At 43.6% G+C, this 14,198-nt stretch overlaps 1 protein-coding gene across 1 annotated transcript; it reads right to left on the bottom strand.

Moving 5' to 3' along the window:
* Positions 1-6,277: 6,277 nt before the first annotated feature.
* LOC114844949 (kidney mitochondrial carrier protein 1) lies at positions 6,278-10,565 on the bottom strand. The gene is made up of 9 exons (XM_029132655.3): positions 10,367-10,565; positions 10,112-10,259; positions 9,861-9,955; positions 9,546-9,631; positions 8,799-8,894; positions 8,585-8,709; positions 8,018-8,141; positions 7,644-7,724; positions 6,278-7,256 (listed from the first exon to the last, which is right to left on the bottom strand). The coding sequence occupies exons 1-9, from the start codon at positions 10,428-10,430 to the stop codon at positions 7,215-7,217; spliced, it is 861 nt and encodes a 286-aa protein (XP_028988488.1). The 5' UTR covers positions 10,431-10,565; the 3' UTR covers positions 6,278-7,214.
* Positions 10,566-14,198: the final 3,633 nt, after the last annotated feature.

Here is a 14,198-nt window from a genome sequence, read left to right as displayed (position 1 = left end):
GAACTGAAAAGGCAGCAAACAAAACAGAAAATCCATACAAATAGACTGAATCCCAGTGGACGAACCCAAAGTCAATCCACAAAAGACTACCCAGCAAAAAAAGAGACTAACAGACATGATCGTTTTACTCTATTTCAGCCTGAGGAGCCTATAAAGAAGACACCTCTATGTGTCATAATTGATTAATGTTGTAATGCAAAGTTAACATCTTCCCTAACATTTAACAAGTATTATATTGTCTTTGCTTAAGTCCCCAGTTTGTTTTAGCTTATGACCAATGACATGTGACAAGGGAGAGAAAGGTGAGTGTGTTAATCTGTGTCTACCAGGCAATGTGTAGGAAAGGTCCCTGTTCCTCAGTGGTGCTTTCTCCTGAGCAGGTCATCTGGTTGTCATCAGCTGTGGTCTAGTTCCTGCCTGGCAGAAGGAAGTCAGACATGGGAAAGGCGACCTGTCCTGGGTGAACCTCACCTTTCACCCACCGCTGAAGCCAAAGCGGTGTGGACAGTAAATAGGTTAAGGGAAGATTTGGTAATTATTGACTTAATCTGTGTGTGATTTTAATGTATAACCCTATTGGGACAATGAGAGAATAATGCTAATTAAACTAAATCTAATTGAGTTCAAACGTTCCTCTTTGGTGGTCTAGAAGTTGAATCATGGCATCTGGATTGTGTTGCCATAATGCAACTTCCAGATAACCTCACCTAAATTTTTTATTTGCCTTGTTGATTTGTTTGGTCTGTGTCTCCAGGCTGTTGTTTTCTAGCAGCTACATTTTGTCTCATTAGATGGACGGAGATTAGACGGATAAGAAGTGTCTACACCTAGCTAAGCCAGAAAGTGACTCCAAATAGAAACTCACATTGCTTAAAGTCTGTCTGATCTTTAATGATCAGTTGTGTGATCACATCCGCAGTAGCTGTATAACATAATACACTAGTATTAGTAGTGTGTACAACTTGTTTCTGCTGCCCCCAAGTGGTCAGAAAAGGTAGTAGGTTAGCTAAAACACGCTCATTAAACAAAAACCAAATTAGCAACCAAAGTAATTATTATTAATACATTTGAATTCATAATTAGTATGATGCACGTATGACTAAATTAGCTTCCCATGTTTTCACCCATTTTGAAGTGAACGTATTAGGCTGCTCTGTGTGAGAGTGGAGGTCAAAAGGTCAAACCTGCTGGGGACAGAACTGGACTGGACACTTATAGGGGATAGATATTCGGAAAATCATTTTAATAAACCCGACGCCAGCCAAAGTTTTTGTGCCCCTGAATGAAGGGAGGTTATTTTTCCTCCTGCTTCCATACGTCAGCGTTTCACACAAACGAGACAAGATGACTCCCCGGCATGTGCTGCTGATCAGCGCAGGCTTCTTCACCCACTGCCACATGATTGGTGATGTTTTTTAGTCTCCCATGGCTGCTGGCATTTACTCAGAAATGTCAACATGACACACAGAGTCAGGGTGGAATAAATGGGCTAAATGCGGTGTGTGATCACAACACGCTTTGCCAGGATCACATTTTGTCATGTTCTTAAAATTTGAAAGTTTTCCGCCACAGGCTGCACCTGTGGAGCGAAGCGTGCGTGTGCGCTAGCAAAGAGAACAAGGTAATAAGCCTCACACCTACGACAGGCTGCGGGAACACTGGCGCGATTGTTCTCTCAGCAGATTACTGTGTGATGTGAGGCCTTATGTCTCCACCAGACATGTGACTGCCATTTGGTTGGGATGAGAGAAGCATTGCATTGTGTCTCTTTTTCTTACTCCTTCAGCGTGTGTGTGATTCCCTGTTGGTGGATCCCTACAGCCCGTGGCCTACTTGGCCAATTTGCCACACAATCCATGGTCAAACCTATAAAGCTGCTGAAGAAATGTGTTTTTGCCTGCGGGACAATAGTGAAATGGGCACAGATATGGTCTCTACCACTGAAGAGATGTCCGCATGAAATGTTTCTTAAGGACGAACTTTCCACCATTTAGAGGTGAAAAGGAATCGTTGGGCAGGTGGCTGCTACATCACTTGAGAACAGACTCCAGCTGTTTAATGAATGACAGATAAGGTGGACAACGTTCATGTGATGAACTGGCCTGTGATGTGGTGACTGTGACCAACTCTTGTCCTGAGCTGAGAAGGCCCCCATCTTGTCAGCAGTCGTGTCTTATCATCCTGTATGATACACTTAGGCATGTCTTCACAATAGATGGCCTTTGCTCTGTTGTCATGGAAACCGAGTTTGTCCATGAATGTAATTATTTCTGTGACATTTTCCCCAATGAAGACCTTGTGGTACTATTTTTTATATAATAATTAGAGGAGGCCAGGGTTGAAACTTCTCTCCTAGGGAGAATTTAATATTTTAAGTGAAAACAAAAATTGACTTTGTGTTTCTTTCACTGGCCCTACTGTATCAACCTGCCTCATGTCTGACTTCGCTGTGGACCCCATTCTGATTTGTCAAAGCCTGAGCTGAAGGCGAGGCTTGTAGCTCCACATATTTCTCATAAAGCAACAAACGCCTTATCTTTGTTACGCCTGGTTAATCCCCTAGTCGTTCACACTCCAGACACCCAGCGTGTTAAGCTTTGTGTGATAGATTTGTCTCCAGACGTGAAGCCTTGATAACCCCTGTGACATTGCTGTGACATCGCAGGCTTATTTTCTTAGTCTTACCTAAGCTCGACCTGGGGCTCCTTCCTACTTGCTCTCTTAAGCTGAGCAGTTCTTCCTCTGAACGGTAAACAAACCTGGACTTGCCCTTTATGCTCTTTCTTGTGTCGCATAATAAATATAAAAATAAATATTAGTAGGAGATTAGTGTAATAAACAAGCACATTAGTCAAGTTTACCACATTATCAGCCTGACTTCACTGTTGTTCTAAGCAATTCATCACATCTTTACTCCTTAGTCTTTAAGAAAAGAATATAAAGAGTAAATATTAAATCAGCCAGTATTTTCTGTTTCTAACCTGATTTTAGACTGTTATCATGTCAAATGTGCTTTGACAACCTCCATGTGGACACTAATTGGAGCTCAGCAGAGCACCAGCACACGTTGGACTTGTTTGGTCTCTTGGCTCTGGCATTCGGCTTCCACGTCAGCTGAGTTCCTTCAAATGTTCCTCATCTCCCCGACGACTCAAGCAGACGTCTCTTTCCATTGCTTAGTTTCCATCTTGACTCTCCGCCTTTGTCTTCCTCCTGTCTCCCCTGCCCCCGACTCGTTTCTCCTCCACCCCTCTCCCTCTTTAAAAAGAAATGGGTGATCGCACAGTGAGATCAACAAAAGTGGCGAACAGCAGCTTTGGACTCCAGTGTGTGTGTGTGTGTGTGTGTGTGTGTGTGTGTGTGTATGTGTGTGTGTGTGTGTAACTGGTCCCACTCAATCCACCAACACACATCAGAAGCCCCAGTATGTGTGTCTTTGTGTGGATGGTGCCTGTTGTGCCTGGGGGCAGGGAATTTTAAATTAAGCATCCAAGGAAACTGATACAGCTGAATATTTGAATATTTATTCCTTATCAGAAGCTGGGATATTAATGAGGGAGCTGTGACTGAGCGGGTTATGGAGAGAGAGAGCGGTGGTCGGGGACAGGCAGATGGTGTGTTTACTCCTGCATTTTCATGTCGGAGGGGGAAGAAAGCACATGAGCTCTGCCTAGTGTTGCTCCCCTGGAATTACATAAGCCTGAGCACATCTAACAGGGAGGCGGTGATCGCTACAAGGGCTGGATTCCTCTGCTGCCTTGCCATTTTTGTCAGCTGAGGAAAAAACACACAGCTTTTGTAATCTGTAGAAAGACTGAGCTCACATTGGCATAAAAATAAAAAAAGAACTACAGCAACATCTTTAGAAAGAGCAAAAAACTGCAGCATCATATAAATAAAACATTAGAGATTCAACCAACCCCATATAAAGGTCCTAATAGCAGCAAATACACACTATAAATATCATACAGTACTAACTTTTGTTGTGTTATTATTTTGTACTATTCTTGAACCAACATCGTCTGATTGACTGAGCAGTTAGAAAAGAGAAATGAAAAGAGAGATGAAGATGAACAATAACAAGTGTCCTCACTAATGACACAATGCAACTTTTCTTGAATCCCAGACTCTGAGTCAAGAAAGTCAACATGTGGAGTAAACCTCCTTTGGCTTTATCTCCGTTAGCAGTCACTATGTTGGCCCGTTCCTGTCTTAATGGAACAATGGAGCAGCATTACCAGCGGCTCATCCTTGTGATCCTGTCTCTCTGGGGTCCCAGTCCCCCTCCAGTGGCGTAGAAATGTAGGTCGACTGCGCTGTGATTTACTGGGCCTGCTGTTTGTTGGGATGAGGAGTTCCAGTCAAGATAAATCACCCACTCGTGCATGTCAGCACATTGACTGGTGTAACAAACAAAGAACTGGAGGCACCTCGGTCAGAATGATCCTAGACAGGCAGCCAGACGTGCAGAGGACATGAGAGACAAATGAAGACAGGAGTCACAAACAAATGCAAAACTTTGCTGATGGTTTGCATAATGTCGCCACTGAGCTTTGACTCGCTTGGAACGGTATCGGCCTATTGCACCTGCCATGATTGAGCCTCACCAGAATTACAATGAGCCTGTTTTCCTCATTTACACTTTATCATTGAAATGCACATTTATTTTGCAACTTACTTTAAAAGTGGGTAAAACTAGCGTTAGATGAAGACGGAGACCACGTTTCTGTTTATATCCTAAACATGGAGCTACATATTTAGAATACAAACAGCTGCTAAACGGGGTAGAAACATGGTGACTGCTGTACACTAAATATACACACACATAATAAATTGTCATTTGTGCTACAATTGCTCTAAAATTGTCCTTAATGTTTTGCAGAGGCCAGATTTCTTAGGATCATTATGTCATATATTGCTGACATTTGTTTGAGATACTTTTGTTCGGTTTGTTATTCACAGACCAGACATAACAAAATAGTGCAGAGAGAAATAACTATTATTTTTTATAAATGGTAGGAGGCTGCGCTTGATTCTTCTCCTTGAGAAAGATGTTCAGACACTTCTAGTCAGACCTGAGTATTTTGTTTTGTTGTTGTACAGAATGTGATGCCTGTAAACAATGCCTTTATCATTTATTTTGCCCAATCAAAACACACAGCCATTTTCTGCGTATCCCTCAAAAAGCTGAGAAAGAAAAGCCATTGTGCTGTACTTCAGACCATATCTCGGCTATAATGGCAGTGGGATGATTTTTGGGTCTTTGTCAGCACTGTGCAGCCCAGCAGTCCCAGCCCTGCTTCCAAATGGATCAACACACCGCTATAGATTTGTCTTCTTGTCTGGGCTTCCATTCGCTTGTCCGTTCATCCGGCCATTTATTTGCCTGCACGTTGCAGCGAGCGGTTCTCATCTGAGGAATGGCTAAAAAAACAAATAAAGGAGGCGAGAGAAAGGGCAAGTTTGATTGTGGCACCAAAACTCATTCTGAGCCCTGGAATACAATAGAGTGGCCCCCCAAGCCCTTGGGCCAGGCAGCAGATAATACCTATAATGCAGCATGTCTGTGACTGCTGGAATCCCCCTGGCCGTGCTGGTCCAGCTCGTGGAGGACTATGCCAGGGCCAGTGATGCTAGAAAGTGGGCGATGATTCAAAATTAGAGATGCCGGATGCTGCACGTTACGCGTTACTTTCCCTCATGGACACACATGGGAGATTTGCCTTGGTTGCCCCATTAGTTCTGTAGTCACTGCCTGTACCTGCGAACAGACCCTCAGCCCCTCCATCACACCACGGACTCAGCCACGCTGCAACTCCTGGCATCTTAGATAAAGGGGATACAACAATAACACTTTTCATAGGAATAATAAGTCCCATGGCACCTCTTCCTGAATAAAAGAATAAGGCACAGACACGCATGGAGACTGCAAGTTCACCGCAATGTTTCCCACTACTCTCCCTTGAGGTTCCATCATCTTCTCAAAACATCTCTGATGAAGGAAAACTGGGAATTTACCCACAGAAAGACGAGAACAATTATATCTTAGATCCCCTGAATTATTCATAAGTCGCTGTTGTGTGGGAACGTGTGTGTGAAAACTGGGCAATCCCTCAGAAACGCGACTGTGCTAGATTTTGTGCTCTCAAAGTTGAGGTCTGGGAATTTTAAGAAAGATTTATAAACGACTGTTGGATTCAACTGGGTCATGTTGCGGTGGCGGAGGGTAAGGCCCCACAGCGCCACCCTGTGGCCAAAACAAGTCAAGACGCAAATATTCCTTTTTACCTTTTTATTTCAAACATCCTACCCTACAGCAACATTCACGTCAACATAAAACAACGAAAAAGAAACTGGCAGCTCACAATGAACAAGTACAGTAGCAAAATACCTAATAATTGCAACAAAGATGCGCATGAGCATTAAACACATAAATACAAAATAAAAATAATAGCTCTGGACCATGTGCAGTGGTTTTAGGGACTAGGAGTGTGCAACATGAAGAGCAGGCTTACATAATGTGTCTGTATGTAATGTTATTACGTCAACATATGTAGTGACACAGAAACCAGGGGCCACAGGTCAACACCCAGCGGCCTCGGGTTATAATTACTACCTGCAGCTGCCACGCTGGCCATGAGGCCCTTTATAGAACAGTTATTTATTACAGTACATCGTAAAGAATTCTTGGCACTTGACTGTGTAAATACTCCAGGGAGACTCGCTGAATAAGGAATAAATTTAACTTTCTATACACCCACAGCCGGGTTTAGAGATATAGAAAAACACCTTCCAAGTTGGCTGACTCACGTATAGACGTTTCATTGTTTCTGCAGGGAACCGTCGCTGTGATTGTCAGCCGCTCTCCAACATTCAGTGTCATCATGAGTCTTAGGCAAAGACGGCCTGTGACACAAACAAAGGCTCTCACACCGGAGGCCACCGCTGCTGTAGCAGGCCGCTGCACTTTTAAAAACAGCATGTGACTGAAATGAAAGCGACTGGAGCTGCAGCCGTCTAAAAAGACTCACCGTTTAAAATTGAGGCAATAAATTAAGCAAAGTGAATCCGCGAATTCAAATCAAAACAGACATTACGGCCCTGTGCAGCATTCAGTAGTTCCCTCATCGATCCCTCCCAACACACACATCCCTATCTTTGGTCCTCTAGGCTCATCTTGCAGTGGCTTTTCATCACTCATTACACTCCGGCAATCACACATTGAGCTTCTTCAGCTGTTCATAGGTGAGGAAGAACTGGGAACAGAGTAAAGGAACATATGCAAGCAGAGGAGTGGAACTTCTGTTGAGAAGGGAGTTTGCTTCTGTCTACACATCAGCTGTCACGGCCCGCTGGTCACCTCTATCCAGACGTACAAGACTGTGCTCACGACATCTTTCCAGAATCTGATTAATGCCTATTGTGCATGTGTTAGCTGAACGTTTCCTTTCTCGGCACAATGGTTATTTCAGAGTTCTTATCTTATTATTATCATCATCATTATCTGACAATGGCTCGAAACACTATACACTATAGTTTGCAGTTGCACCATTATGATGCAGATTTCACCAACTCAGAAAATTTTACATCATCTAGGCTGAATGTAAACAGACTGGCGCACTAATGAGATGGTTAAAGGATACAATAATGTTCCATGGTCCCAGGCGGAGCCAGTTTGGAAAGAAGCCCTTGTAGAGGGCCATGAAGCCCTCGGAGCGCCAAGTCTGAGGAGAAAACAAACACATTAAGAACCCACTTTGTCTTATTATCCTCTAATGATCATCCTAAAGACCTCTCTGGGCGGCCTTAACTGGGGCTGGAAGATCACTAACAGCCAGATTTTACGGCTACTATTACTGCATAACTACAACTGCTGTTAATACGGGATAGAATGTAGTCCGACTTCATTTTGGTACAATTGGACTCTTTGAGTCCGATCTGGAGCATATTTTGATTTTTTATTTCTTCACACAAACCCCAGCTCCTGTCTTCAAGCGGCTTGCCTGTTCAGACTGACCTGCAGTAAACAGTCCAGTGTTCCCTGGTACAGGGCTGCTCCCCTCTGGTTCATCATGCGTGTTCGGACTACATCCACCGGGTTGGAGGCCAAAGCACCGGCCAAGCCACACACAAAGCTGGACCTAGGGGACAATAGAGCGCAACTGAATCGTGACGGTCGTCATTAGGAGCGGATATGAGGAACTTTTTTTAGCGGATACACAAAATTAGCTCTGCTGCATCCTAGCTCACGTCCTGGATTCAGCATGAATTTAGAAACGGCTGCAGCTTAAGTCAGTAATACAGTCAAACTAGCCAGCTGATTATTTTGTGATGTTTGCAAGTAATGTGCAGCAGTGATAGCAAAACATGTTAAACAGGAGCTACTGTTCCACTGTTAAACATGTGAACCCTGTCTTTTATTGTAAAATGTGTTACTGGCATTTCAAGCAAAGGTACAAGAGTTTGTCTTTTACCTCCACTTTTTGCTTTTGCTCAGTGTTTCACTGTGAGCCTTGTCCTTTCTTCCAGTGAGAACATCACAAGAGGAAAAGAACAGGATATTCATGTTACCTGGCAAACTTACAAGAAGTGCGTATACACAGTGTCCCCCATGTAACCCGATAAGATCAGATGCTTCTTGGTGATGTCATAGACCGGTAGCTCGACCCCGACCACAATAGCCGCCCGCTGCGCTGTTAGAGAGACGCCCTGATGCAGAGAACAGGGCTTGTGTCAGTATCTGAAACTCGTGACCACAGGGGGTAATGGAAATGAAGCATGTGTCGGGTTTGTGGCACCTTCCACAGGCCTCTTGTTCCCTCCTGCTGGTAAATGTTGATAAAATTGCCCATCATGCTGCCCTGGATCACGTTTCCCTGAGCTTGCATGCGAATCTGTGGAAACAGGCAGAGATAACAGTTTACAGCTTGAGGAGCAAGCGCGGAGGCAGAGCACAGCCAGTACAGAACACTGAGTCCACTCCCACTGGAACGAGAGGCAAAAATGTTAGTAGGCAATTGTGGAAAACACAATGTTCTAAAGCTGTTCTCTCCGCACGTGTATCCAGGACATCTGCAGCACGTGTTCCACTTGTTTTCATTCATAATGAGTGCTCTGTGCAGGATCAGTCTCCGTTTGCTGCTTGGCTCTGTCTGGACTTGCCAGGCACAGCCAAAACGCAATGTCCCGAACAGGCAGTCTGTTAATGCATAACACACACTGAAGGCAGGATGTCATTACCTCCGAAAGGCCATGTCAACCCAGATCGCATGCAGGACACCATGTTAAGTCTCCCAAGGCTTAGTCTAAAAATATTCCACAAGTGGGTTTTGATAGCCCCAGGACACCATCCTACCAAAAGCTTATACATAAAAGCTGGTGCTGTTCAAGGCTGCATAAGTAAAAAGAATCCTCCAGAACTGAGTAAGGTTGTAGTGTTTTTCAGAGATAACTTTCCGAACCTGCTCGACTGGTTAAGAAAAAAATTCTCGTGACTTTACATTAGCACATAATCAAACACAATCTGGATGTGTGCAAACAGCTACCTTCAGCACATCAGTGGGGTTTGCGATGGAGGAAGAGATGACTCCAGAGAAAACACCACACACTACATTAGTCAGCAAAGTCTCATCTGAAATAGGAGGAGAGTGGAAGGCAGGCTGTAACAAGCAGCATTTGAAACAAGTGCATGAGGCAGTCACAGTTTTGACAGGTCCACAAACAAAAAAAGAGAAGTTATTGTTACATGTCTGTGACTCTCAGGTCGCCTTGCAAAAGGAATGTGCAGGGGCCATTGACTGCACAGGAATAGGCACTGAATTGTGTTTGTGTGTCAGTGGGGGAAGAAAACTGGGACTCACCCTCGGGTCTTTCAACCAGCAGCCGTTTAAAGCTCTGGTATGTGCCAATTTTTATGGTCCCGTAGGAGGCCTGGCGCAACATGGCAGGAGCTATTCTGTAAAAATCATGCGTGCTTTCATTAAGCTTTCCCACGAGATTTCACAACATTTAAATACCTGCAAAATGGGTGGTGTTTGCAGACGATATGTGCAAAGACTAATGCAAAAAATGGGTAGATAAAACAGAAATAAGATAATAGGATCCCACGTACCCTGAATACAGAGCCCGCACTCCTTCCTCTCTCACTATCCGGACCACGGCGTGGAGCATGCCTCTGTACCGGATCTCTCGGTATTTACTGTCGCCTACTTGTCCCTGGACCTGAAGGCGCGTCTTGGTTAGGTCGATCGGGAACGTCCCTGTATCCCAGAATGTACAAGACCTTCTTAACAGCCACAACTCAGCCAGGATTCAAATTATGAGCTGATTATAATCCACGCAGCTCGGCCTGCCAGCACCTACTCACCGCATTCCGCCGTCACAGAAGCTAGACCACCAAAAACAAAGGGCTTCCAGTTCAAGTTAGACATTTTCTTCAGCCGTCCACAAAGTCCTAATAGTAGCCAAACTTTAAAAAGTGCAGCTAAGACGAAAACGCGCCGCTGCGTTTCAACCCCCGGCGGCCTCGACGGAGTCCAACCCCGTGTCCCTCCTCTTCCTGGTGACCGTGTGGGAGGCTCCGCCCACCAGTACCTTCCCTGGTCACCGCCGCGACTGGACACGCCCCTCGACTGCTAGGCAACCGCGCTAGTCAACCGATACGTCATAAAATAGGCGACACCGACTCTGGCCTCAATTTCAATAGGACTTTTTTATTTTCCCGTTTTTGAATGTTTTTTGTGATATTATTTTCTATTCTCTCGGATTCTGATATTGTTTTCGCCTTGTATATTTTCACTATAAATATACATTTTAAAATAAAGTTAAAACAAAAATAAAGTACGACACTGGTAGATCTTCTTCAGAGACCTGAATTTATAGCCGATAATCTTCTATAAATGGTTTCATATTATTTGCAAGTCAAAGCAGCATGTTGGTTTTCAGGATACTCAAAATGAGACCTTTCTATCACTGTCGACATTGAAAAGAACCCACAGTGCTCATGCTTCAGTCCAGTTGATTCAACCAGCAAAGAAAAATACATTTTTTATAACATTTCAATTATTGCTCATATCTAGAAACTGCTCGGAACTGTCTCGAATTTACTGCTGCTTCAAATGCTGATTTTTACCACGATTTTTTGTACGCAGGTTGCTACTGTAGTTCCACTCTCCTGCCACTAGAGTTCAGGACATCTCCATTATAATACCTGTCCAATGCCAGGCCCTATTGCTCAGCAATAACTAGCAGCTCAGTCTTATTTCATGGTGGCTCAAACTATTACTTATTATTAATAGACTAATCAATCCCTGTTTAAAGAGTGGACACAGACTTTAACTATCTCTACAGCTATTTAAATAATGTAGATCACAATATGTACTGTGACTGATCCATATCTGTCTGCAAAATTAGTTGTTAAATTTTGAGTAAATATTATAATATTATAATAATATAAATATTGTTATCACGTTAGTCCTTCTGCTCTCAACTACTGGCAAGGAGTGAATCTACTCGTCTGACTACAACACATTTGTCAAGAGCATATTTATTACAATCATATGCTAGTTGCTTGGTTTGATTAATGGGTTGGCTATGGGTCAGTAACCTCACAGTTTCCATCAGTACATTATTAACGACCAAGGAAAAAGAGGAGGTATGTGCACCACTGTGCATGTGAGTGTGTGTGGCATGTGCGCTGCACTACGTCGATGAACGGAAGTAGATGAATGGAAATATTGCTGCTTTATCTGAAACCAATAAGCAGAGGGAAGTGTGGGGCACCGAAAAATGGCCACATTTAATGTGGTGATTTGTCAAATGGAGACCCAGAACAGAGCTGGGATAGAGGAGGAGGGGAAATATCTGTGTTTGCTGAGGACAACACAAGGAAGGAGAACACAGTTATTTTATTAAAGTGTTAAAAGTGGGGGACAGTCACAGTCACAGTCACACATGTATCTGCCCGACTGCCTCCATGTCATTGCACAGATACACAATCATATCCACAAACTTTAGTGTTTGTTTAGTTTGCAGCACTGATTGTTTTACCTTCTAACGCAGAGTATGTCCTGATTTCATGGCGTCAGCACAAGAAGCGCTTGTTTTGTGCTCAGCGTGAGTGACTGCAGGAACATCGCACTAATGTCACTGAGCGTCACTCGACTGGTGTTTTACACCAGTAAATCTTCGTTTGTGTGTATTTGAGTTGAATGACAGTAAGTGGATGAGGCTGGTGCTCTCAAATAAACCCAGTACGATGTGACCTTGGAAGTAAGTTCAGATAGAAAGTGTTAAATAGCACTTTGCAAACTATAGTGTAGGAAGCACCTGTAAACACACAAGACACTCAAAGTCCACTATAAACACTGATTTATGGAAGAAGGGGGAGTTAAGGCACAAGCTGCTTTTCACAATGAAGGGTTTAAACACCCACACGTGTCCTAGATTCATCAGTGATTCATACAAAATCCTAACTGCACCCAGGAATTGTTGATTTATTGTAAGTCACATGATTAAGCTTTAAACCTCTCTGTACATACAGTCTTTGATTGTTTGTATTTATTGAGTGATTTATAAAAGTTATACTGATTGCATTTACTGTTATTCTAACTATTTGTTCAAAAACATTCTCTCCCGCTGGTGTTGTTGTTGTTTTGGGTCTTCTCTTTGTGCTGAAGTATTTTTAATCCGTCCTCGGGCCAGCAGATGACTTAATGGGAAGCGAAGGCCTGTCCACTGCAGTTAGTGTGTGTGTGTCCCAGTTATTTACCATGCCCCAACCCTCCCCTCTGCTCCCGCTCGAAGAAGGTGGACCCATCGCTATGACGACTCGCGTGACACGCTGCTTTCTGACTGGCTGGACACGGAGCTCCCCTCTAATCAGCATCCAGGCTGTGTGTGAGAGGTGATCCTTCGTCATATGATGTAAATATGACGGATGAAAATACAACAGTCTTCATCACGTTTACATTGTATTCCTGCAAACCTACGCTTTGACTTTTTGTTTTGGCACCATATGAGGAATTTTGCTGATACTCCACCTCCAAAGCCTCTTGTTGTCGTGTAACCTTATATGTAATTGCTCTAAAGCACAGCTCCTGAGCCCTGACGCCACTATGTGACTGTGTATGTGTATGTAGGTTACCTTTTGAGAGTCCTGCACTCACCCCTGGGTTACTGTCCTGTCAGCAGGATTTTCCTATCAAGGCCTCCAAAGAGCCGTGGGAGGAAGGTTTCTCAGTGACAGAAAAGTCATTTGAAACAGACAAACTGGAGGCTTTGTAGGGAAAAATCTGTAATTAAAGCCCACCTTTCGCGAAGGCCAACGATGTGGACCTTAACCTTAATCTAATAACCTGATAGAACAGGTGATGACAGTCATGTCAGCACATTCAGTCTATGGACAGGACACAAGAGTAGGAATGAACCACCTGGAAATCCTTGAAAAGTTAAAAAATGATGTTTATGTTTTCTGGATACAGAAAAAGTCACAGATATAGAAACTAACTATTAGAACTTAAACATAAAACGCAAACTACATATTGTTATTAAATTACCACAACAGCAACATGTAATGATGGTCTACAGTCATCTGGATTCACAGAAGCGCCCCTGGGGACATTTATAATAATCTCTAACAGTCCTTTAGTCCGTTTAGTTCTGTATTTAGAGCCATTAACCCAACATACGTACTCCTTTCTCCCACACTTCTTCACTCTGCTTCCTAATAGCCTGGATTAGCCACTGCTTTAATAGACTCATCCATCTCCTCTGTTTATACACCCGTTCCCTCTCACACTCACACATTTGCTCCATTTCTCTCTCCTCATGGCCAATTACACAAACAAATGCAGTTTGTTTTCCACTTGGTCCAGCCACAGACCAAATGAATGGATTTATCAGGCCATTGCGTTTTTTTTATTTTAAGGTCAGTTGTTGAATTATACTATCGCAGAGAAAAGGTAAAGTCACTGTGTCACTCCTTCAATTTGCACAGTACATTAGCCATGCAGATTTATGTAAAGTCCTGCCAGCGAGAGTTTCCGATTGGCTGGAGCTTCACGCCCATGCGGAGGATTCGGTGCTTGACTCAGGATTTACATAGACGAGCGGCTTTTTGTCAGCTGACGTCACTGGGTGGTGTTCGTCAGACATGCGTAGTACGACCACGCACGATTTACAAAAAACACGTATAACTG

This window comes from Betta splendens, chromosome 17, assembly GCF_900634795.4.
Source record: "Betta splendens chromosome 17, fBetSpl5.4, whole genome shotgun sequence".
NCBI lineage: Eukaryota > Metazoa > Chordata > Actinopteri > Anabantiformes > Osphronemidae > Betta > Betta splendens.
The sequence above is the reverse complement of the archived record's forward strand: the minus strand, read 5'-3'. Positions and strand labels throughout refer to the sequence as shown.